The following is a 25,179-nucleotide window of genomic DNA, read 5'->3' as shown; positions in this document are numbered from 1 at the left end:
GATAGAATGTTGAGAAGAGACGGGTGTGTTCTGCCCCCCTTTTATATCCGTCGAAACAAGAAACTTCATCATCGGACGCCCCAGTCTATTCCATCTGAACATATTCCTTGTCCAATCGCATGAAGCCGGTTTCTGAACAGCCAGGCTCGGCGCCGCCACCTCTATCAGGCTCCACTTGAGATCCATGAGTTTGTTAACAAGGGCAAGCGAACTTCATTTTCCGAATTCCATGGCTGGCTGGAATAAGTTGAGTATCTGCAATCCGAGATATTCTTTTCTTTTGCGTTGTCATCTCCATGTGGGGATCGCGGAGATAGACGAAACCCAGCAAGCTGCGTGCTGCAGAAAAGTACCGCACGGCCACGGGCCAATCAGGGCTGCCGAGCTAACATATTCATGCAAGGCATCAGATTTGTCAGGTGGAAGAAGAAAATGATATGTCAAGAAGTAAACCCAGGTCTTAATTCAGGTTTCATGACAATTCTCTTGCATTGCCCTATCCAGAAGAGAACGAAGTGTGAATTCAGTGGCATTGAAGCATATGTTTCACAAAATGGTAGAAATAAATGTCAATTGCTTTGTTGCTCCTTGTACAGAATACATTCCACATCATTTTCTGACAGTAGGAGCATGAATAGCACCCCTGTTATTGAGTTTCATAACAAGGCGAAAACATTGCTTTTCTCGTCTACATATAACAAACTACCAATTGCAGCACTCGTCTAGGGTCACAACAGCGCGAGCATCTTAGCTGCCAGTACCCACGACAGCTATTACTGAGTTTCGTAGGCTAGAAGAACTATGCACTACTCGCATATACGCGCGAAGTTTTTCTGGCGCAACCCGGACAAGATATTGCCGGGCAACCTGCAAATGTGGAGCGATCATTAAGGCGATGCAGGGTCATGGGGTCTCAGCTCAGCTGCGCCCATAGGTAACGTGGATATGATTATGCTTCTTGAGAGGGCCGATGGAGAACTGGCTCGCCTCCGATGGACCCACCGCGGCTGAACTACAGTACTATGGAGTATTTCTACGGAGTATTTATTCATGACTATATCCACCTCTATCTACTACCTGCATCGTGCATATATATAATCTACCCATAATCCCCAATCCCCACATAGATCCCACCCACCTGCGACCCAAAAATGAGGCACAAATAGTAGTGGCCCATTCCACTATCCCACCAGACGATCATCTAGATAGCTTACGTGTCTCAGAAAAGAATAATGGAGCACAGTGCCCATAATAGTAATTTGAAAAGCCAGAAGATTGATTAGGCTGAAGCAAGAGAATGAATGCCTAATACCCAAACCGCAATCGAGACCATGTGACTACGTCTCCCTGTTGGCAGGCTTTCAGTTACCTGCAATCGTTTCATCTTTGTTTCTGTTAATTCATATGCTCTTTACTGGAGGGCCTGTTGCCGCCCAAGCCCTCACTTCATCGTTCACCTGCTTCAATAACCGGAAAATTCATTTGACATGTCAAGGCTACTCTCCGCATTCCATGGGCGTCGATGGATAACGTAATTCCTATCCGACTCAGCCACCCGTGTCATACCATACGGAAGGATCTTTTTTCAGATATAAAGATAATCATCAGAAAGCTTTACGAAGATTTTGGGAAATACATTAGTATCTAATCCACCTTTATATCAGTTGAGAAACGAGTGGGTTGTCAGGTCCCCAGGTCGCCAGATCGTACGTATTTTTGGTTTTTACCAGTATGGGACCTAGTTATTACTAATACTGACTATCGGAAAAATTAAGCTGTAAAAATACACTGTCTCACCAGGTGGTAAACCTGGCGAGCTTTTGTATTTACAGTATTTTTACTAATTTTTACTAGAAATTCTAATTAGAATTAAGAAACTGATTGAAATTACGACCTGGGGAATTCTGGTTATAAATTACTGTATAAGTATCAGAATTTATTAATTCCATAAATATATTATATTATAATATAAAATTATATTAGTAAAATATAAATTTACTAATATTTACTAGAAATAATTAGATATAATTAAAATTTTTATATTATAATTAATTATCTGATTCTAATATATTCAGAATATCGTTAATAAATATATATATATATATATATATATTTATTTATTTAGATTATATTAGTAGAATATAAGTTTACTAATATTTACTAGAAATAATTAGATAGAATTAGAAATTCTATATTTTAGTCTAATATATCTAAAATAAAGTTAATAAATTTATATATATATAAATAAAATATAAGTTTACTAATATCTACTAGAAATAATTAGATATAATTAGAAATTTTATATTTTAGTCTGATATATTTAAAATAAAGTTAATAAATTTATATATATATAAATAAAATATAAATTTACTAATATTTACTAGAAATAATTAGATATAATTAGAAATTTTATATTTTAGTCTAATATATTTAAAATAAAGTTAATAAATATAAATATATATATATATATTTATTTATTTAAAGTATATTGATAACATATGAATTTACTAATATCTACTAGAAATAATTAGATATAATTAGAAATTTTATATTATAATCTAATATATTCAAAATTAAGTTAATAATTTTATATATATATATTTAATTAAGTTATATTAATAATATATAGATTTACTAATATTTACTAGAAATAATTAGATATAATTAATATATTTACGGAATTTAATTAATTCTGATACTTATACAGTAATTTATAACTAAAACTCCCCAGGTTAGGATTTTTTAATCTTAATTAGTAATTATTAGATCTTCTAATAAGAATTAATTAAAATTTTGTATAATACAAGACCTCGCCAGGTTTACCACCTGGCGAAACAGTGTATTTTAACAGCTTAGTTTTTCCGATAGTTAGTACTAGTAATAACCAGGTCCCATACTGGTAAGAACCAAAAATACATATGACCTGGCGACCTGGGGACCTATACACCCGAAACGAGTAGCTGTTACAATAATCATGACGCTTTACGCTGACAAGGTGTCTTGTATGGTACGGAGTACATATGTAGTGATTGTTTAACACTTGAATCACGAATTACCATTTTATTGTTGGGGTTGTGACTACCATCATTTGCTGTACTATATTTCATACCTAATCGTCATATTGCATTTAGAAAGAATAAAAGAAACAAGCTCCGAAAACGCAGCATGAGAACCTGAAGGAAAGGCCTGCGCTAGCAGAATGTATGTGACTACACCCTGCTGAACGTAAGAGGAGACAGCCTTTCTTATTTCTACAGGTATGACGCAATATTGATTCTTGGAGATATAATGACCCAACATATGATCTCCAGGTAGATGAGCTTGTTCCACCATAAGCCCGTCCACAATAGTATAGTAAGGAATTGTTATATTTCCCGTCAAATCCCACTCACAGGTCTTTCAGTTATCTTCAAAACATAGCCTGTAGCTCCTGTACCATACCACCTGAAAGTATTGTATGTATAAAGATATAAATAATACATTTAGGATCCAATGCATTAAAAAATCTGAAAGAACTCTGTGAACTTCAGAGGTAGTTTTCTTGATTTTTTGAATTATAGGTTCTGAATTAATAATTAAATTGAATTTGTTTCATTCAAAGCAGAATGGCTTCATGTATGTATATTCTATTATGATATTTGTTTTAGATTTCTATAACCGTTCATTAAGGCCTTTATAATTATTCTTATATTTTTTTTTAAGTCTTTATAATGAATTAGTGGTAGCGACTACCTACTGCCGTGTATACATGTCTATATAATCAGGATTCTAGGGGTCCGCAGGTAGCTGCGGGTAATGATGGTCTTTTTGGCCTTGCGTGTACAACTCCCCTAGATAGTTCTATGACAATTTACCCGCAGCTACCGGTTAGCCGGAGGTTTCGCGTTCGAAATGCTTTCTTTGCGGGTTTCGCATTTGAAATGCTCCCTTGCTGGCTGAGAGGTGTTCTTAGTACTCTAGTCCGATGATATCATGACCCCGGGTAAGTATTCAGTTATGATATTACTATACCAGCTGAACAGAGCAGCCTCGGGGCTTTTACTTAATATTCATACCTAAGTTATCAGACCGGGGGAAAGAATCACGTACTGCTATTCTCAAATATGTACCGGAAAGATTTCCAATTAAAACGAAACTAACCTCCCGTTTGCTATGTCATTAAGAGTAATGAGAATTTTGTGAGATCTAGTAGGAATAGACTTACCCAATATACTTGAAATTGGAGAGAGAGTTTACCACCAACGGCTACTTGCAGATGGTGTAAACGCCACATATAAGTTATAAAAAGCCTTCCTGGCTGTTCCTATCCATTTTGTGAGGTTATATAGCTTCCCTGAATAATTATCAGCTGTCCTCATCTTTGCTCTGACATGGTCGTGTGCAATCATGGAGTCACTACTCAATAAGCTCACCTACGCCATGACACTACTGTGGCCAAAGTCAGGCATTTGGAGACCACGATCAGTGATGGCCAATCTTCACCTAGAGTAGCGAAGCAAGTTCTATGTTGTAATAGAGCTCGGCAGCGGAAGAGGGGTAGGAAATAACCCATATTCTCTCTGAAATAAAACTCTCAAGGTGTCCATATCTATTATCAGACATCTTATTTAATACCAACTACCCCTTTGATCTTATGAGCGTACATTTACCGTTTCCCGATTTAAACATAGTGTATCCCCTCGCGTCACGTCGTCCACAGGTGCTCTTGTGAATAAGGTAAATTATATATTGGATGAACTTTGGTTGCTTTAAGATCCTACTGTCTGCGGTGCACCCAGATCCTGTTCGACTCACCAATCCTTCAAGTCATTGAATGAAATGTGTCTCGCCTCCCAGCCGGGAGGAGCCGGTGTCACCAGGCCAATACCTGTGTGATACTCAAGCGAAAGGATCTTTAGAGGGATGTATCGGCCCACCTGTGGTGAATGTATTACATGTGTATCAGCGATTCTGTTCACCGTCATCATACAATGTTTTTCCGAAAGTCAGAATAGACGAAAAGACCTCTTTAAGGCCCACTAATGATTATGACAATCTTTACCAACCAATCATGGTAAGAGACCGTCTTTGCTCAGTGGCTCGTGGTTTCGGTGTTCCTTTGAGCCATTGCCGGGAATTCCGGGTGTGAGGGTGCAAGTCTCTTGGCTAGATCCACCAGGAAAGCCAGCCATCATCGCTAGAAAACTTTCAGTCAATACATATACAGCTATTACAACTTCCCCTGAAGCCTCTGGTTCTGTTTGGATATAATGAAGAAATTACCTCACTAAAAAATGAAGCCTGGGATAGTTTTTTCCGGTAGGCCCGAGGTGCCGACTTAACCGTTGGGGCCATTTATGCCGTCCTATGACAAAGAGGGGGCCAAACAGGCAAACTAACTGACCATGGGGCCCATTTATAACGCTCCATAATAAGCAGGGGGTCAAGCAGCCAACCTCGGGGTGGGGTCCATTTTGTAACGGTCCATAACAAGGATTGGGGCCGAATCATATCGTTCCTTCGCTAAGAAGTTTGCTCCATAATTGCCCCGCTGTGCTGGGGGGAAAGATCTACAAATGGCCACAGCATGCACGGAACACTGTACCGTCCGCATTCTTGTATATGCTTAAAATTTATTGATGCCTGGAACAGTCATTTTAGCACATTTTTGGACGTTCACAGCTCCACAGTATATCGAATCTGCCTTGCCTTCGTGGATGTCAGGCTTCACTTGGCGTTTCTTGTATGTAACCATGATAGTCATTTTATGATACAGTTAGTGTGCAGTTTGCGCGCTAGTAGGCATCTGTATTATGCCAGAAGTTACCGAACAGTACTTTCTATACATCACAGCATTCTCATCTTATTATAAAGACTGGCTTCTGGACCAGCTGGTTTCCTCTGAAATCCATCACTCGGACTACAACCAGATCTTTACAATTGTTTTTTTATACACCGATCAGATTACCATAATGAGAATCCCAAAGAATAACAATGCACCCCAGCTACCAACAGTTGAAAGCTGGAACGGGACAACTGTGAAGGCTAAGGATCCTTATGCATTGATGCGTGATTGTAACGCAAACACTCGGTTAGTCTAGAGAAGACATTGTCAGTAGGTGTTTTCCTAATAGTAAACTAGACTTACCGCACAGCATTACCTTTGGAAAGAGTTACTTGGGTTCCTGGTTCATCCCGATATTGATACTCGGGCTGCGGACTTGAAAGTCGCTGATATTGCTACTGGCAACGGGTAAATTGATCTACCAAGCTTCGAAGTTCTCATAACTAATTGTTCCAGTATTTGGCTTCAGGATTTTGCTCGTGGAAAACCACCGTCCGTTGATCTCCATGGCTTCGATATTAGCCTGGACCAAGTTGGCCCGAAGCCATGGCTACCCGCAAATATACACATGCATGTCTGGAACATTTTTGAAGAAGTGCCGGCTGAGTTCATAGGCTACTTTGATGTTGTGCATGTTCGTCTGATTACTGTCGTTGTCAAGAATAACGACCTCAGGCCGATTCTAGCAAACTTGAAGAAACTGCTGAGTATGCGCTTCAATTCCATTTTCATGGCAAGGCTGACAATCCATGGGTTCAGAACCCGGCGGCTACCTTCAGTGGGATGAAGTTGACACCATTGGGTGCTCTATCAAAACCGTGCCTGGGACTTCAGCATCTAATCTTGATGCACTCTTCTCTCAGCTTAAAGGACATGACACGTAAGTGTACCCAAAAAAAGATAGTTGGAAGATCTGATGCGAACTAATCTCTTGAGCAGCTGGAAATATGACCTGATGCGAATTATGGATGAAAACGGATATACTGGCTCAATGCTGTATACTTATGAGTACGGACTTGGAAATGCTCGGTTCTGGAATGATGTGTAAGCTATGACCGAGAACAGAACTAGGTCTTCTATGGGAATACCTAACATTCATACAGATATGTGAGCACATGGAAAGAGTTTGCAGAAAACGCACTTAAGACCCCGGAGGCATCGAAAAGTCTGGAGCACAACGCTATGATGGAGACCTTGAATGGCGCTTCCATCATGGTCCCAAAGCTGGTCTGGGTGACGAAGAAGGTTGATACCGTAGAGCACTAGGTGGTTTTGATGAGCGGAATGTCTATACCCGTTATAGGAATTGTGTACGCTAGGATGCTAGAATATTACATTACCAATTCTCTCGCCTGCTATGGCACACTTACTTGTCTTTTTTTTAATCGCCTAATAGCATGTATTCAAGGCTGGAGGCTTGCTCTAAAGGGGTTCATGCCTATATACTACGAAGCGGGGTTCCGAATGTCTCAGGACCATCGCCTTATTCACACCAGTTTTCATTCTCTTTGCATGTGGTTATCTAGGTACCATCATGAGATAAGTTTCCTTTAGAACAGTTGCATTCAGAATACATAATGTAACTGGACCGTCGTCCAAAAATCCTAGTATCTAATGTTTGAGACTGACTCATCAAGTACGTCTACTTTCCATATGAAACAATATATATGACGGGTATTCGGGATTGAGTGATGTATAACATTATAATTCAAGAAATGTAATTCGTAACATTTGGAGTCTGAGATTTTAGCCTTGGAAACAGGGCAACTACTGTTTGAATAGAGATGGGCAAAAAATATATCATTGGTCTATAAATATTCAGACATCATGTATCAATAGCTTAAATCTTCAGCGAGCTAGCACTGTTAGAATTTCCGGTAACTGAGTGTCCCGAGACATTTGACCTTATACCGCAATGTCACTACTGTCACCACCATCGCTATTCTTGCCTATAGACTTTTTGGGGTTGACCAGTCTGTCTTACATTGCGATAATGTCAGTGGCTAATCATAGATAAATTAAGCCAAATCGAATGGTGTGTATTGGGAGTTCTACACCATACATTGTACTCTGTATTGATCTATCTATTTTGCAATAAATCCATCGATAAACTTGGTAATTTGCTCTGCCAGCGCCTGAGGTTGGCTCACAAATGGCATGTGGCCGGCCTTGAAATCCACAACTTCCCATTCAACCTTGGACTTCTCCAGCCATATGTCCTGCAAAAATGCAGGGTTGCAACAGTCATCCAGGGTACGTACATACGCCCTTCTACCATCAAACGCACTCTCCGCCCAGGCTGGGGCGGTGGGGGGAGTTTCAAAAGCGCGGAGTGCATGTGGCTGCATTAGCGTATCTAATTCCGGCTGCAGGACACAGTCGCAGTCATTGTACAGCACATCCATTGCCGGTTCGATGACAGCAAGGCCCTGGGATGGCTAGGAACAAAATCATCAATACTCGATCGTTATGACAGCATTTATGCAGGTTATACCATACCTTATCGACTTTGATGAAAGGAGGGTAAGCGCCGCCTACCGCCTGGAAGAGGGATTCCCCCTCAAGCGTGATATTGCCCACCACGTAAATAAGGCCAACAACGCCAGTCGATTGACCTTGGGCTGCTCTGGTTTCCTTTGCAAGTTCTTTTGCTGCGCCACCGGCAACAACACCCCCGTATGAGTGTGCGATGATGACAACATCTTTTCCATTCTCATTCAAAAGGGGGAGAAGTACATTGTTACGCAGGTGCGCGATATCCTGGGAAGAGGACACTTGGGTTGGATCGGAGGGGTTGCAACTGGGGTATGACCCTGGATGTGTGGTGTATCCAGCTTCGGTCAGATACGGTAGCAGTTTATCGAAACCTTCAGGTGTGCCAAATGCACCTGGGACAATGACAATGATCGGGAGGTTTGCCGACGACATTTTGGGTGGGTTTCCGGGTTGGGAAGAGGTTGCGACTTCGTTATGTTGAGTATTATGGAAGGGAAGAGAAGAAATTAAAAAGGGAAGCCCGGACTGCTGCCAGGTGTAGTAAGGTAAAGAAGGTGGAGTAGCAGATTCGGAGGTATGTATTTGTCATGGGTTGAGTAATTAACTTCGCCAAATGTATGAAATCCCTCCCTGCCCTCTGGAATCAGCCGCACGTCAGGTTGCAACCGCCAACTACGAGAGTAAGCGTAGTTAGACTAGGCTGAGCACGCTCGTCCAACGGAGGAGGTGCTGTACCCCACCCGCAAATTGAGACAGGCGCATATCTACGTAGTACCAAAGTAGGTACGAAATAGTCAATACATGTAAGAAATAATCCGTGTATTAGTCTAGCAGTTAGCACTTGTACCTGCTGGTGGGGCCTAAGTGGTAGTTGCATACACTATGCTGATCTCAGTAGGTCAGAAGAGCCCCTCGCCTCGCCTCACACTGACAGGGGTGGAGCCAACAAGGTTAACTCCGGTGTCCACGGCAGAACGTGGGGGCGAATGGATTTAGTCTGCTGATTGACGCCGGGAAATTGATCCAACGCAAGAAAAATAAAAAATAAATAAAATGTCATAAAATGCAAGATAAGAAATGGGGTCTCGGTTGGTTTATTTCTATTTGGGGGGATCAATCACTAGAAAAGTACTTAGACCTCGGAACTGTGGAATATAGTGGTTCGATCTACAGGCAGCGGAAGGAGAGAATGACACGTCTCGAAATAGAAGACACTGGTTGTGGGAGAAAAGAGTGGAGCTGCAGTTTGCTGCACGCTAGTAGCAGATGATTCTTGGCTGTTTTGGGGGCGGAAATACCTTGTAAAACATTGGAACTCTGCTCGCAGATCGGGAAGGCTTTTCGCTGATCATGCTATACTGAATCCTGGCCAGATGGTGGGGATCTTTGCCGTTGAAGCGGGCCGAAACCTTGTAAAGCGCCTTGGATTGAAGACAATGTACCGAACTTTTGGCCCCAGGTTGCGGCGCTTACACGCACCACCCTGTCTGTCTCTTTGACATATTTACTAGTACTATGAGGCCGTCAAGATTGCGGATATACTCCGTATACTAAAAGGCCCGTAGACCCACTGCAGAGAGGACCAAAGTAGACGCACGTACATCGGCGATCCAAAGCCAGCAATTATCCCGTGCACGCAGAGCCAGTCAATAATATTCCTTATTTCTCCTGGATGGAGAATTGGCTAGGGGATGAACCAGACGAACAAGGAGAAAAGGCCCAACGGTACGTAGGATCAGGCAGGGAGGCAGAAAGCAGCAGCTGCACACAGCCCACGGATCGTCCACGCATCCACCCTTCCCCACTCTGCAATGTCTTTCTGCAGGACGTGCATTGCTTAATGGTTAGATTCCAGGCAGGCGCAATGGTACATAGTGGTAATGTCCGGGGAGTCGGTCTCCCGGGGAAAAGCTTACCAATGAGCAGTGGCTGGGCCTGTCTAAGTAGTGAATCTGTGAAGGGTTAACCACAGACCGGTGCCAGCCGAGGTTCGATGAGGCAAACCACCACGGATCCTTACTACTATATTTCGACTCGCTATCATCGGCTGTTGGTTTTAAAAAGTACCTTTCCAATACTTTGGCCCCAGCCCTAGTTGCAACATGTGAAGGGGCGGAAACGGCAAGCAGTGGCCCACCTGTCTCTTCACTGAACTTTATATTATATTGTCCGGGTACTCAGTACACGTAGTAAAGGATTCTTCTCACTGTATGCACTGTCTACACTTTCGTCTCCACGGGGAGGGTTTGAGTTCTTGCAGGAATACCTGTGTGCACATAACAAACTCACACCCCTTGTATTTATCATGTCTCAATCTCTGCCCCCTGCAGACCTTTCCGAATCCCGGCAACCTAATTTGTATGCCTCTTCGACAATACCTTTTTTCATCGCCGTTGTCTGTGTCAGCCTTCGATTCTGGTGTCGCTGGAAGAATACTGCGGGCTTATGGCTTGACGACTGGCTGATACTAGCCTCGTTGGTACGTACTGTACACCCTTGCTGCCGATAGGGTGTCTCTAATATAGTTGATTAGGCTTGCGGCACCGGCCTCACAGCTTCATTACTGTGGTGTAAGACATAGTCCGATTGGTTTCATGGAGGTGTTGGGTGTTAACAGATGTAGGGATACCTCGTGCTCTGGGAAGGCATATTCAAACCTTCGGACCAAACGCTACGGAGGACGCATATATTGGACTATTCTCCTGCGAACTCACTTACACGGGCGTCATTGTTCTTGTCAAGTTTTCTATCCTGGCCTTGTACTGGCGTCTATTCAACAGGGCCAATATAAAACTTCCCATTAGCCTACTCGCCACACTGGTCTGCATGTGGGGTATTGCTGTGGTAAGTATTGTAACTCTGCCCCTGAGGATCCCATTATGACTCACAATTACAGTTTTTGCTCACCTTGCTGCAATGTATACCTACTCGAGGATTATGGGACCAATCAATTGATGCCTCCTGTAATGTTGACAGCCAAAAGTTCCTGTTTGCGATCTCAATTCCAAACATTATAATCGATGTTACGCTTCTCGTACTTCCTGTGCCTTACATCATGAAGCTCAACACCTCGAGAAGCCATGAGAAGGCTATCATGTCAATGTTTCTTTTGGGCAGTTTGTATGTGGACCTCACATTCTGAATGTTGCCAATAATCAGCTGACCGGACAGTGTGTGCATCGCCTCGATAATGCGACTTGTTTCAGTGATGACCCAAGGTACTGATGCGGACGTCAGTTGGAACTGGGTCAATCAAGCCATATGGGCCAATATCGAAGCTGACCTGGCAATTGTCTCGGGTAAGTAATATGATCCCTTTATTGAGCTTGATGACTCCAGATATTGACTGCATCAAAGCTTGCCTCCCAACTTTGCGTCCTGTATGGGTCGCAGTTCGACGAAGCCTCTTTGGTACCCAAGCTACCAACCAATCGACTGACCCGTCCTCTTGGGCTACGCCACAAAAACGTGTTCAAGCTTCTTCGTGGGCCACAAAGATACTGAAATCGAGCTCCTACGACAATGAAGACACACAGCCCTTTTCAGCTCTGGATAGTCATACGGAGGAAGGACCACACCGTTACTCGGCATTGGATCAATCGCAAGCTAAAACGACGGTCGCAATTCCATTGCCAACTCTCAATAAGGGACAGCCTCATGAGGAGGGTATCACGGTGAAGAGGGCTTGGGATGTTGAGTACAATCAATAATACCACTAAAGTGAACTGAAAAATCCCTGACCTAAAATGTGGGACTAAAAGGAGCAAAAATATCTCGGGTGAAGCCCGTAAGCAATCTGTATGTTATGTATTTGAATCCTCACGTAAGCCCGGCAGAACACGGAAATCATTGTTTAAGCATAAAACGAGCGGCCAGTGGTATTTTCAAGTTCCATATTCTGGCAATCATGCACTCGAGTTGGCTCATGAGATTACCCAGACTGCTAGAGGTGTGTCAAAACACAAGGCTCTATCCGCCCACATCCACCTCTAGAACGTTGGGTCCAGCCATGGAACATGGGCGAAAGGCCAATTACTCGACCGGATCGTGATCAAGCGGAAGCAGTAATGCATTTCATCTCTATTCGCACGCAACGCCGCTTCCCATAAGCAGATGTGTACAGCATAGCTACTATTCAGGGAAGAGAAGTGCCAAAATACCATGACCTTGTTTAGTTCCCTGCTTCGCCCTCAAAACTATCTTAGTAGCCTAGGATATGGCATCGCAGGGGTCGCAGGTCACGGGATCTATCGGGTAGCCCGATCGGCTAAGGACTTGGATATTACATAATAGACCGTTGAAGAAAAAATGCAAGTAGTGTCAGTTGCAGGAGCCGGACTCGTCCGGGTTACCACCGCTGGGTAGGAAAACGCAGCGTAGATGAGATACAAGAACATCAGCTATCTATAAGTAAGCCCTTCATTTCTCAGTCATTCCATTCCTCCTGATTTGGACGAGGCCGGTTATCCAACAAGGTGAATTACTGCAGACCGGCTGCATAGTGGTGTCTGTAGTGTTTGCAGCAAGGACTATTTCAGGAAGGACTTTGCGGCGCATGTATCTACAAACGTAATCAAGCTACCTCCTTCTGGATATTTCCTGGGTATTCTGTAGATAGCTGCGGGTGATGATGGACTTTTGCCTTTGTTGGTGTTTCATTCGCCGGAGTTGCCTATATATATATATGTATATATGTACATGGTGCATTCATGTTGGAATATACGATGAAGGAACACGACATCTACACGAATCTAAGGAACAGAGAGCATCAAAGTTCAAAGTGGGACGTGCTGTGGACCACAATTCTTGGATATTCGAAAATAGCAGGGCTGACGTGCTTTATGGGTGCGCATAGAGATTGTGACGCTTTTAATATGGTAACAACCACTGAGCTTAATAATATCCAAAGTGAAAAGTTCATCGTCTTTGGACACTACAGCGATTCATCCTTCATCCTGATCAGCTATATAGCTGGCCCCTGGGCGTTGATGGCCTTTCTCCGTCAGGCAGGCATTGGGTGTGAGGCAGGGGTTAGCCCTGGTAAATGATCACTCTTTAAGTTCGCCCTGCTGGCGCTACTAACTGGTTTTCCCAAAATGGTGCCCTCAAGAGACCACATTACCCAGGGCTTCATGGTAATGAACTCTGGATAGAGAAGTTTGTAAGGCATGCCCAGTTCACACAGACTATGGAGTCCGCACCAGTCATAGAAACTACCTAGGACTTCAAGGAACCTCTGTACTAGACTCCGGTCTCGCGAGAAGATATACCTCCGGAAAATCCTCCGGCATACGTACAACGCTTCTGCAGACCTCGTAGATCTGCAATAACAAGCACTGATTCATCAGTATTTAACTTCATTAGATAACACCAGGCCCCATGGGTAGGCAACCCCGCCGGACCAAGCTATCAAAGAAAAACCCCCGTTCAAAGGTGTCAGCACGTTGACAATCTTAGTAGGATAAGTCTTGCATAGCAGTCCATTGTCACCCTAATCTAGATAACCCCAACTGTACTGATTAGCATAATAATATGGACTATCTTTAAGAGAAAGTAAACCTTTCACTGTTATTCCCCTGAGAGAGATACTATGACCAAAAGGAAACTGACGGCATCTACTGCGAACACATTTGACATTGGATAAACGATCACGTCATGTTTCTAGTTCGTCATCTCTAGTGCCCTGAATGTTGGCTTCAGTCAACCGGCTATAGCATGGCAGATCAGAACCAGCATTGTGAGGCTCACTTGCGTACTGTCGTCGGAAATTATTAACGTCAATCAATAACAAAAATATGCGTGGACGAAAGCACAAGGCTCACATGTTACCGTTGTTGACTGATGACCTCTCCCCGACCTTTCTAACGGCAAAGCTGCTTCAACTTGTCAATCTGAGCCATCCCACCCTTGACCTCGTCTCCCAGCTTTGCAATATCCCCGGCATCCATAGCCCTTCTCGCTTTGGCAGCCTTCGCAAAAAGTGCCGGTGCCTCGAGCATATCTAGTATGCCCAGGCCACCTAAAAGAGCGAGGAATATTTCCCCAGCTCCCGCATCCTTCGCACTCACGACGCTATAAATACCGAATCCGGCGTCACCGGCTGCACCGATGGCTCGTAGCGTAACTGCGACCGAGGTCAATTCAACAGAGTCGGCGAGCTCTCCGATGCCAGGAATGAGGAGGAGGAAAGCAGTAACGAAGAGAAGAATAGCTTCTTCGACCTGTTCCTTGTGATATTCCTCGCCGATGCTTTCGACGCTCTTCATGCTTGCGATAGAGTTCGAGACCATGAGGACGAGGAGGGATGCGCCGTCCACGACATCAATGGTGTCGCCGAGGTACAGGTCGCTGTCTGCCAGTGTGGCAATGGTGGTAGATTGTTCCTCGAACGTCGTGATATTGGGGAGCCGAGCCGAGATGATGTCCTTGGGATTACTGACGGTGAAATCTGGCGGGAGGGTCGGCATGCCAATGTTCCTGCTGCCGCTGCATATCATCGGCTGTGAAGGGTCTGGACTACTGACGCATTGCGATGCATCAATCTCCCACACGAGCTGGTCTGGTGAAATTCCTGTGGTGTCTTCAAGGTCCTCCAGAAACCCATCCTTGTCTGTCGCTGTCCAATAGAAGATAGCGTAACCTGTATCCTTTGGATTGGATGGGCACGAAGAGCTCACATTCTTGCCTTCCGGCTCTTCGCTCCGCGGGACCATACCCTGAGAGGTACATTCGAAGTAATTCGAGGCATTGGCCTTCAAGAACGCCTGAAGAGACCGCGGGAACTGCTCCCTGACCGCATCCTGATACCAGCCGAATTTCTTGTCGTAGTCCGTTTTCATGACGTCGTGGTACGCCGAGACTGACGAGGAGAGATTGCTCTTCAACGCTTGGATCAGATACAAATTCATGCATTCCGGATCGATTGAATCGGCAGAGGCTTCGACATCGTCCAGACTGGTGAAGGCTTGATCGCAGTTGGGCAGGGTCAGTGGAGGCAGCACTGTGCCGTCTGGGAGCTCAGCGACGAATTCAGTCAGGTCAATCGCCCAGAGACTTGTTCCAAGGACGGTTCTGTTGTACCACCATTCGGTAATCCTGTTGTTTCTCTCGTTGTCGTCCGTGTAGGCCACCCATGTGCCGTTTGCCGAGTAGGAGATCGTGGATCGGCTAACGTGGTCGAAGTACGTGGTGATATTCTGATCACCATGCAGCCAGTCGTTGATCTCTGCGTTTGCAATGTAACCCGGGGTCTGCGTACATTCTCCAGGCATAGCCGCTGACTCTGGCCCCTTGAACTTGCACTCCGGTCCATAGCAGGATGGGTCAACCATTCCAAAGGACCGGCCGTAGCTCGCCAGACCTGCGACGATCTTGCTGTTGGGCACCCCGGCCTTGGTGATCATCGATAAAGAGTTGACAATCTCCGTGTAGTTGACGTGTGACCGGAGACAGCCACCGCCATCACAACCATCAACCGACCAAGCATTGTCCCAGTCCCACTGGCCGTGCAGGTCGTAGGTCATGTACACGATGTAGTCAACTACGGACGAGATATTCGCAATCGGGAAACCTTTGAGGTACCAGTAAGAGGCAGGAGCTGCGATGGAGAGTGTCTTCTCAGAGGAGAGTTTATCCCGAACCTCTTTCAAAAATTGAAGGTATCGATCACCATCACCGGGATCGCCTGCGGGAATGCCAGGGATATCAGGGGCCCCTGGATACTCCCAATCAAAGTCCAGTCCGTCGAGGTCATTATCATCAGCGAACTTTGCGACATTTGATGCAAACAATGAACGCTGTTCATCGGTGACACCCTTACGGAAAATGGCGTAGGAGTCCAAATCCGTGGAAAATGACCATCCACCAAACGACAACACCTTTGGCTTTTTGCCTGCGGATTTAAACTTTCTGAACTGTTCGAACTCATCTTGAACGCTGGAAACGTCCACCTCGAATGATTCAGTGATGTTGGCGAACGCAAAATGGATATGATCCCAAGCTTGCGAAAATGTTGATGAATGGCTTCCTTGTTGACCCCCCCATTGAACTGTGTTATTGATAGCTGTCACATCCAGGTTCAAGCATGGTCGGCTGTTCTGAAACGCTTCATAGTAACCAACTAGCACAGGATGGTCATCGAAGCCATTCCCGTCAAAAACGATGTCAGTACCGCAGTTTGAAATACACCCATTGGTGCCGTCCTTTGCCGTTCCAGGTGCGTCAGTAGTAGACTGCTCGACTTGTCATTATGGCTCAACGAAGACAGTAAACATGAAGCAAAGTGAGACACGTACGCTTGTTTTTGTGCAAAACTCCGCAGTAGTACCGCATTGTCTATCAAGAAACACCGGTGTCAGATGAAATGATGAAAAGGAAGGCACAAGTACTTACCCCCAAATATCACAGCACGCATTGAGAGGGCAAGGATTCAGGCTTTCGATATCATCCCAATTATCCGGTCTCTTAGTCCCAGGTTTCTGTGGACCGCATACGGCGTTCTTCAGAGTGGATGGCATTGGTGGGTCTCCCTTGCTGACACAAATATTTGCTGTTTCAGAAGGATATTTGAGTCCACTGATCGGTTCCACAAACGCAGGCTGGGCTTGTTATGCTTACCTCCAGCTTGAATGTTATCACATCCCGTCCACCCCCACGACTTCTTATTCCACTCCTTGATATCATTGACCGTGATACTCTTAGCAGCGGCAATCTTACTACAACCATCGTTGTTCTGGATGTTATATGTTGCGCATGTCCCATCGGCATTCGGCTGGGGAGAATAGTCCGGAAGCGTACCGGCAGAGCAGCAAACATGCTGCCCAGCCAGCAAGGAAGAGCACAACGTGCTGCTTGGGTTGTATTTGGTGAAGTCGGCAGGAGATATCCCGCATCGGCTTGCAAGCTTGCTGCAACTGTCGCCGTCGTTGACTTGGATGGCGGTACATGTTGCTCGGCGGTGCTTTTCATGAAGCAGTCCCTTTCCGTGTGAATGCTTATGGGCACGTCGGTGTACGCTAGTGCCGTTGCCACCGGAGATAGGACCGTCGTTCTGGCCCTCATCGACGACCTCACCCACTGAGATCGTGGATGTTGAACTCCCGCTGTATCCAGAAACACATTTCCCTGTATCCCACGTCGCAAGGGCCTCTCGCACGGCGCTCAGGGCTCGCGAAGAATCTGGGCTTGCTTCAGCGATAACACCAAGCGTGTAAGCTGCCGCACGGTCACTCTCGCAGACCTGCATCATGACGCCGGACTTGTTTAGTTCTCCCTGTTGGATCTTGTTCTGGAAGAGTCCTAGAATGCCGTCATTGTCGCTACCTTTCTGTATTTTGGAACCAACGAATGCTCCAAGGACAACCCCGTTCGAGTACCCAATGGCAATAGTGGCATTTTTGCTGGACGGGGCATTCAATTGCGACTGCACAAGTTGAGCTGCGACCCCCGTGTGGGATGTATACCGGCTTGTTTCCTCCCCTCGCCACGCGGTCTCTACCTGAACATCTTTGTTCAAGTAGCGTGAAGAACTTGCATTTGGTGTGCTCGCAACTTTGGCCTTCGAGGTAGCACTGTTGTACCCGTTGTTTGTTGTCGAACAGGCATACAGCGGCTGACGGGGATTGAGATTCGTAGTGCTATTTGGAAAGCCAACCATCAGGTTAAGGAGCATTGGTTCTTTGCACGACTTAAGGATTCGAAGGTTGGGGTAGAAGTCCCAGTCATTGGGGTTGGCACTGTCACATATTGACGGACAGGCGTTCCATTGGGTGGCAATGTAGGGGTCTGTCACGCGAACACTGGAATTGAAAGAAGCTGCTGCGGCCAGTGCAGCAACTTGAATCAAGATGCAGAGAAATGATAACAGGGCCATGTTGCTTCCCATGAGACTTCAGTACATGCCGTGCGGCTGGAAGGTCTCGGATTGAGGGAACAGGAGTGGGAATACAAGAAAGAGGATATCCTCGGAGAGGAGCTGAGGATTGGAAGGCTGAGTGATTGCAGAGGGCCTATAAGTAATCCTTTCCGAGAGGAAAGAGCCTTGCGATATTTACAACGTGTGGAGAGGAAGCCAGGTTCTAGAGGCACGCCATGACTATTGTCATGAGAGCGTTTACCAGATAATTACTAGTCACGAACTAGATGCTAGATACTAGGACGGACCTCCGCGAAGCTAAACGATGCACCATAGATTCGGACACGGGACATGTCTTACTACGTCGTGGTAGTTGAGATACTGGTTGACTCTCGTCTCAAGTGACCTTGTATGATACTGCTTGCCCACTAGTAAGCCGACGTCTGGCCCTGTTCTGAAAATTGGACCCTACTAGACCCCTGCCTAAGCTCGTCGGAAATGAAGTTCTTGGCAGTGTCCGGCGGGGGTCGCCAATCGTTCCGCAGTTCGGCTGCCTGCTCCACCACCGCTAACTCACAAAGTACGGGTGATGGTCCCTTGGCGATGGCTTACCAGGGCACGGGCTGATTTTCTAGCGGCCCCTGCGTAGAAATGCTTACCTTAATGGGCAACGGATCACGGTGGGTACCTGAGACAGGAACAGGAAGAGGACTCATGAACCTCATTCCAACCGAGCCTTCGCCAACGGAACATGTGAGATGCGTACGTACTGTACACGGTACCCCTGGGGCCGTGGAACTACTCTATGCACATTCCAAATCCGGATAAAGCAGACGGAGTGACTGTGAGACATTCCTTCCGTCTCTGTCCCTCACTAGCACTAGTTAGTAGCATCTAGTTCGTAGTATCTGGTATTCCCTCCCATGAGCTTTCTCATGGGAGGGCTAGTTATCGCACCCCTTCCTCGCTAGTTGATGCCGCAGGCACTTGCTAAGATGGGATAGTCTGGGGATGATTAGGGGAGTATCAGCTCGGACAAGGCCTTCCGTACTCTTTCTCCCCTGCAAAGGGTATTGTCTCTTCGTTTTAAGAGAGGGAACACGGTTCTATTCTTGACAATCGTTTTTTCTTTCCTTCGCAGGGCCCTCCGCACTTTCTTACCATCACCATGAAGTTGCCTCTTTTTTTGATTCTCACTGTCTGTGTGTCGAAAGCAGTCGCTTTCGGTCTCTATGGCTGCTACGAGCGACTCCTGTACTGGCAGGCTTACCAGATGGACAGCGGATCCAAGAAGAAACGGATCGCGCCGGCCTGCTCCCGAGATGCAAAGACCGCTCAGGTCGTCGGGCCCGTCACTGGAGGGCGCTGCAACCTCCGTCAATTCCTTTATTACATCACGGAAAACGAGGTGGAGAAGGGAATCATCGCAGACAAGAACAAACTCAAGGACGCGGACCTGGAGAAAGAAAAATCCGCTCTGGATGAGGTGGCTTCAGCGATGTACAAGGCTAAGGTTGGGAGGACTTACAACCCGGGGCGGATCTATCAGGGTCTGGAGGCGAATTCAGGCATTCATGAACTTATTGGGAACATTGCCGCGTAAGTTTCTCGTCTGTCACATGCCCTTTCCACTGCAACATTCAACTTTGGAGTGCTGAACGCAAGTAACAGGTTCATTGAGCAGAAAGGCTGGTTAGAAGAGGAAAACGGCAAGCCGAGCCAAACATTATTTGATCAGGCCGAAAAGGCCCGCAGCAGAGTTGAATTCGGGCGAAAGGCCAGCGGCGCCCGGGATGTAGGAGACGAGATTCGGAAACGCTACGATCGAGAGGTTTGGGACAAGCAGCCAAAGAATAAGAACGGCGAGATCGACAAGGAAGCCCCGTTGGTCGATGAGGGGCTGGTCAAGGAGAAATTGGCGATTCCTGAGGGAGGGGTTGAGGGATGGCCTACTTGCGACCTGGAAGTTGCCAAAAACTCGGTCAATGCCGCAGAGGCCGCCGCGGGCAGGGGACCAATGAAGTTGAATAAGGATTTCATCGGCCCTTGGAGAGATAGGGAGACAGCGCACGTGTTGAACATTGACGCAGCGAAAGACGCAAAGCTCAAAATCAACAGTTGTTCGGCATGAAGAGAAGGAGAGTCCTGTACTGTAGGGGTTCTGAGGCGGCCATTTCCCCTGTCATGCTCTGCCATTCTTACTTGCAGCATAACACGCATTACATTCCAAATGACCGGGCCTTATCAGATCTATGCTTCTTTTTCCACCGGAAGGGATCAAATCTTTTTGCCCAGTTTGGCAATTATTGTGTAGATTAAACCGCATCCTGAAGCATACCACCGAGCCCAGAACATCTAGTTTTGGACTGCCAGGTCATGTACGTAGTTTCCCACGGAACCAAATAGATTAGATCCAGATATGAACCGCTACAGTCCGCTACCCGTACAATATTTCCTTGGTATTCAAGAAGAGCCATCAAAGCTTTCGATAGCTCTAGCCAACAATCTATTGTCAATACGGCCTAGGGGAGTATCATCGGTATGTTTGCTTGTTGGCGGAAAGCCTGGTAAATCGCCTGGGTACGGGAATCTAAGTGCTCGGCCAGAAGACCATGAGTTCGGTATCAGATGGTGTTAACGGGTGAAACCCGTTCTAGCGAGTCGCAAGGTCAAACTGCATTCCATCATGGCCTACGTAGAAGACCGTAGTGATGGAATGCTTTATGGACTGAAGATGCTGAGGACCGGGCAATTGTCCGGCCAAGGTTTTGAAAGTATCAGGCAGATGTCCACACATGTTCTAATAGGCAGAGGTAGCGATTGGGTGCTCGTATTAGTTGCCTGGCGGAAACGATTCGCCTCCAATCTCATGAGGCCTGCTCGTGTGTGAGGATTTGACCATTGGCAATCTCACATTCACCTCCCAAGATTATCGGTGGTGCGCGTTCTGAGTCAGTTGACTCAGGATTCTGGTTTTTGCCGAATAGCCGATCGGTAGGAATCCGGAGGCTTCACTGCCTGAAGCGGACTAGGACCCGACTCTGACATCGGGTCGCCCAAAGATCCGCTGAAGCTAATTCCATGGGGTGGAAGCAATTTGAACAGCCTTTTCGAGGGCGTCGCGGTGAAACCTTCTCACATTAGACCCCACAGGACGATCATTGATCATCTTCGAGGTTGCGCTGGGCTTATCTACAAGTCTTTCGAAGGCCCCATTGTCTATACGTAGTACTAAATGCCGCAACCCCATTCCCTCTGCATTCGAGTAGCCTGATCCTCGAGTCACACTGGTGTTGTGATTGCCTTCAACCCGACTTGAGAACATGGACCATGTGCCACACCATTTGTCTGTCGGTCTAGCCTCCGTGGCTTACTTTGGATTATGGTGGAACAAAAACCCCATGTGACATTCGGCACCTGATGGCAGTGGCAGTTCTTCTTGTACCGCATCTGCCGGGTTTTTCCTCGTTTTTGCAGCCTTTCCCATCGTGACTTAGAATCGAGGGACGATGTCAGCTTCAATTACCCAGCTCGAAATACCCCATTTGGCACTCAGAGGAGAACAATACTTCCAGTCTCTGCCGGCTTCCTGGCAGTTCCAGTAGCGGCGGTTGACTGACGGGGTGAGGTGCTTGGGGTCGCCTCAAACTCAGATCGGTCGCATGTAGGGGTTTGATTAAGATTTTCATGGGCCTAAGACGCCGTTCATCCTTCGTCTTGGTAGCGAGTTTCATAGCTGAGTGCGTTGCACTTGTGGAGTAGTGGTGTGCCCTTTGTGTTTCCTAGTCCAGCCCAGTCCCTGAAAAGGAAAACCTCGCAGTGGAGAAAGACCCCTTAACTAACATTCTCCGTAGTTACTCCGTAGTTCTTTGTATCTTGTTCGATCAGCACATCTTGTTGGTCCTGCCGGGTTTACGGGGTTAGCCCCGGCCCCACTTGCACTGATACGATCAGCCCGTACCGTTCGCGGTAATGGGTGGTTTTATTTACAGGATGGGAGATGCCCGCCATTTGCCAGTCCAACAGGCTTCTTGCGCTTCTCTCCCAACAACTCCTTATTCCCCGCCTCTACTTATTTTCCAACACCATGGATCTGCTATTTGATTTGTCCCCAGACGAGCAGGAAGAAGAAGATAAACTGAGAGTCGGGAAATACGACGAAGAAGATTGCAAAGCTGCCATCCAGGGGATCGGAATTCCAAAGACTTTCGACGAGGAGGTCCATCGACTATGCACCATTCGCGGCATACGCCATCACTATGGCTTCGCCCAGGAGCTTCGGGGGACCATGCCGGAATTTACGCGTGCCTTGAACGCCCGGGATATTATGAGTGGTGTAATCCCGACCATGGCGTCGCCTGAGGAGGTGCCTTACTGTATCTGGTATCCAGATGTCCCGGCGGAGGGGACTCTGCGGGCTTTGGTGCAGCGATACCCGGACATGCTGTATCATGTCGCCCGGGCTTGTGCGGTTGCAGGTTACGCTACTTTGTACATGGAGCTTGATCCGGTTCCAGAGGTTCATATTGCCGAAGAGGCCGGCTACGCCAGCATGCAGAGGGGCAGCAGCGGCAGTCAACAGATCTATCAGCATATTATGTCTCAACGTGTGAAGTTTGAGATCATGAACGACTATACACGGACAGTCAATATCAATGCGCGTCAAATTGCATCTCTAAATGGGGATACTGCTGTATACGCGAGTCTTACTGCCAGAACCAAGGTCTATGGGCCGCGCGATTTCAAAAGTGATCCCCCGCCATGGAATGAATTCTGTCGCGATCCCCCTTACTTCAATATTACGGAAGACTGGGGCATAGATGACCATGACGACAAAGCCCCGGAGGCACCAGAGGATTATCTCCCTTTAGTGTATAACCCTCTTCCTACAGACCTCCCCTTCATCAACAAGGACAAACTCATTCATGTTGCCGCATACAATGGAGAAATCGATCGTTACGCACGGCTGCGACGACCGCACATGCTTAAACATGAATGGGCCATGGTTGTACATGGTATCTACCACAATCCGATCTTTGCCAAGTGGTGGAGTACGCAGATCCCTGAGCACCCGCAAGATAAGCATGAGATTAATATTCGGCGCGCGATCAACGCCCGCCGGATCATGTCCAATGATCTGTCTTGGCTCACTCCCAATACTCCTGGAAAGCTATTGCCAGACCTCATCTGGTTTCCAAAAGTCGCCGACGCGACGACTTATGAGAAGCTCGCTCACAGGAGACCAGATATGTTTGAAGAATGTCTACGGGCCTGCATAGTGGCCCGGTATACCTATACGTGGGATGCTCTGCTGCGCGCTGCACCCGAACTCTTCAAGGAACAGTTCGCCCACGACTCCAGCAAGCGCGGTCCCAAACTAGAAGACCCCAAGCTGTGGTGGCTGACCAAACATGCTCGCCACGGGCTGTGGATGGAAGCCACCGCCTCCCCGAACAAGCACTTTCAAACCGACATTTTAGCAGCCGTACCTGACGCTGCTGAGAAGCTAGACGTAGCTCACCCCAATAGCGACTGGTGGGGCGATTATTTCGTGGCGAGTGAGCTTTACCTCCCACATCGGTCTCCGATCATCCGGCTCCATGACCCGGTCCAACCTGGGGCGCGTGACGAAGGTCCTTATGACGGAATGAATTGTGGCATTGGCGATGTCGACATTGCTTTGTTTCTCGGTGATGCCATCTCAAAGGAGACCTGGAAAAGAGAAGTATTGGATGAAGGATTCACAACGGCCTATCTCGAGGATGTGTGGGACATGTTAGACACGAAGCAAAGTGATTAGTTGCTAAGCCGGGTGAATATATACAGGTCAACAATATAAATCTACCGTGCACATGTTGAGAACCTCCCTTGTACAAGTCTTGTTTGTTTCGTTGTTTGTTCCATTCTTTACTCTGTTTTGGCGCCCTGCGGACCACGCTGGAGGTCCTAAAGCTCCTAACTATTCGCATAACCGCCTACTGACCTTTTAGCCAAGTTGAAGACCATTGTCCTTCTAATTAATAGGATTAGATGAGTAGTTTTGGAATCTACTTCTAAAAGAGCTTTAGGTATAAATCCTCCGGAAGCGATACTGCTCGCCTATCCGGTGGAACACTAGGATTCTGAGTTTGATGAATCAAACCACGCATCACTTATGACCTTGTTAGGTGCATATGAGATCGTCAGTATGCCCACAGTTAGAAACACTTGGCTAGTGCGGTGGTAGCGCCTTCCTTATTCAATTGCGAGCATCAGGGCTAGAACCAGAGTCACGGTGCGTCAGACTCAATCAGAAACGAGTTTTAGACCAGGTCTGACTCGTCTAAATGGCATGCATTTGGCCCTATGTAATACAGCCCTGCTAGGTCTGAAAGATCAATACTGGAGTTGGAAATAGCGGTGTTGTTGCTGCATCTGATAGCGAGCTTCGACTCGGCTCACGTGATGTTGATTGTCTGGTTTATTCTCGCCGATCGCTTATCTGACTTCTCTCCCCATGTTAGTTCGGTCTGGCAAACGATATGTCGCTGGCTGATCAGCAGACGGAGTAACTCAGTTATTTTATCACTATTGAGCCAAATAACGCCAATACAATTAGATGTTTCAACGGCCGCGATACTAAAAGTCACGTGGATGTCACCGTAGGCAAAGATATATATTTGAGTCTCATATTGCACTAGGAGATATTACTATAACATATCAGGACTCTGAGACAAGATAGAACGATTGAACAAAGCACCGCAGAAAGAAAGTATTGGGGAGAGATTCTACTGTACCACCGAGCCAGATATTGCTTGTCAGAAACCAGGGTCACTGAGAATGTCAAACATGGAAGCCCGGGACGTGTTAGGGAACGTACGGAGCTCAGGTCCGAATCGCTTTGATGATTCATATATGAATCGAGCCCTATGTAGCTTCTCCCTTGGCGTCTAAAGCCACAGTAGCGCCACTTGGACGCTGGTATCCGTATATAAGGAACCATTAGATAGAGAACTATGCATTCGTG

At 46.5% G+C, this 25,179-nt stretch overlaps 6 protein-coding genes across 6 annotated transcripts; 4 read left to right on the top strand and 2 right to left on the bottom strand.

Moving 5' to 3' along the window:
- Positions 1–5,951: 5,951 nt before the first annotated feature.
- On the top strand, positions 5,952–7,090 carry AKAW2_12104A (class I SAM-dependent methyltransferase; the record flags this gene model as incomplete). The annotated part of the gene is made up of 6 exons (XM_041684663.1): positions 5,952–6,070; positions 6,122–6,232; positions 6,281–6,531; positions 6,584–6,704; positions 6,764–6,868; positions 6,928–7,090. 6 exons carry the CDS (start codon positions 5,952–5,954, stop codon positions 7,088–7,090), a joined length of 870 nt encoding a protein of 289 aa, XP_041538824.1.
- An 818-nt stretch (positions 7,091–7,908) lies between these two features.
- On the bottom strand, positions 7,909–8,752 carry AKAW2_12103S (alpha/beta hydrolase; the record flags this gene model as incomplete). The annotated part of the gene is made up of 2 exons (XM_041684662.1): positions 7,909–8,262; positions 8,324–8,752. 2 exons carry the CDS (start codon positions 8,750–8,752, stop codon positions 7,909–7,911), a joined length of 783 nt encoding a protein of 260 aa, XP_041538823.1.
- A 1,873-nt stretch (positions 8,753–10,625) lies between these two features.
- AKAW2_12102A (uncharacterized protein) lies at positions 10,626–12,030 on the top strand (the record flags this gene model as incomplete). Its single annotated transcript, XM_041684661.1, has 6 exons — positions 10,626–10,799; positions 10,854–10,890; positions 10,944–11,164; positions 11,217–11,440; positions 11,492–11,619; positions 11,678–12,030. 6 exons carry the CDS (start codon positions 10,626–10,628, stop codon positions 12,028–12,030), a joined length of 1,137 nt encoding a protein of 378 aa, XP_041538822.1.
- Positions 12,031–14,181: 2,151 nt separating this feature from the next.
- Positions 14,182–18,191, bottom strand: AKAW2_12101S (uncharacterized protein; the record flags this gene model as incomplete). Its single annotated transcript, XM_041684660.1, has 4 exons — positions 14,182–16,521; positions 16,615–16,654; positions 16,712–16,868; positions 16,937–18,191. The coding sequence occupies 4 exons, from the start codon at positions 18,189–18,191 to the stop codon at positions 14,182–14,184; spliced, it is 3,792 nt and encodes a 1,263-aa protein (XP_041538821.1).
- A 1,150-nt stretch (positions 18,192–19,341) lies between these two features.
- On the top strand, positions 19,342–20,304 carry AKAW2_12100A (uncharacterized protein; the record flags this gene model as incomplete). The annotated part of the gene is made up of 2 exons (XM_041684659.1): positions 19,342–19,772; positions 19,845–20,304. The coding sequence occupies 2 exons, from the start codon at positions 19,342–19,344 to the stop codon at positions 20,302–20,304; spliced, it is 891 nt and encodes a 296-aa protein (XP_041538820.1).
- A 1,869-nt stretch (positions 20,305–22,173) lies between these two features.
- On the top strand, positions 22,174–23,973 carry AKAW2_12099A (uncharacterized protein; the record flags this gene model as incomplete). Its single annotated transcript, XM_041684656.1, has 1 exon — positions 22,174–23,973. One exon carries the CDS (start codon positions 22,174–22,176, stop codon positions 23,971–23,973), a length of 1,800 nt encoding a protein of 599 aa, XP_041538819.1.
- Positions 23,974–25,179: the final 1,206 nt, after the last annotated feature.

The sequence above is a fragment of the Aspergillus luchuensis genome, chromosome 1 (genome assembly GCF_016861625.1).
Source record: "Aspergillus luchuensis IFO 4308 DNA, chromosome 1, nearly complete sequence".
Classification (NCBI taxonomy): Eukaryota; Fungi; Ascomycota; class Eurotiomycetes; order Eurotiales; family Aspergillaceae; genus Aspergillus; species Aspergillus luchuensis.
Note: the sequence above shows the minus strand (reverse complement) of the source record. Positions and strands in the feature narration are given on the sequence as shown.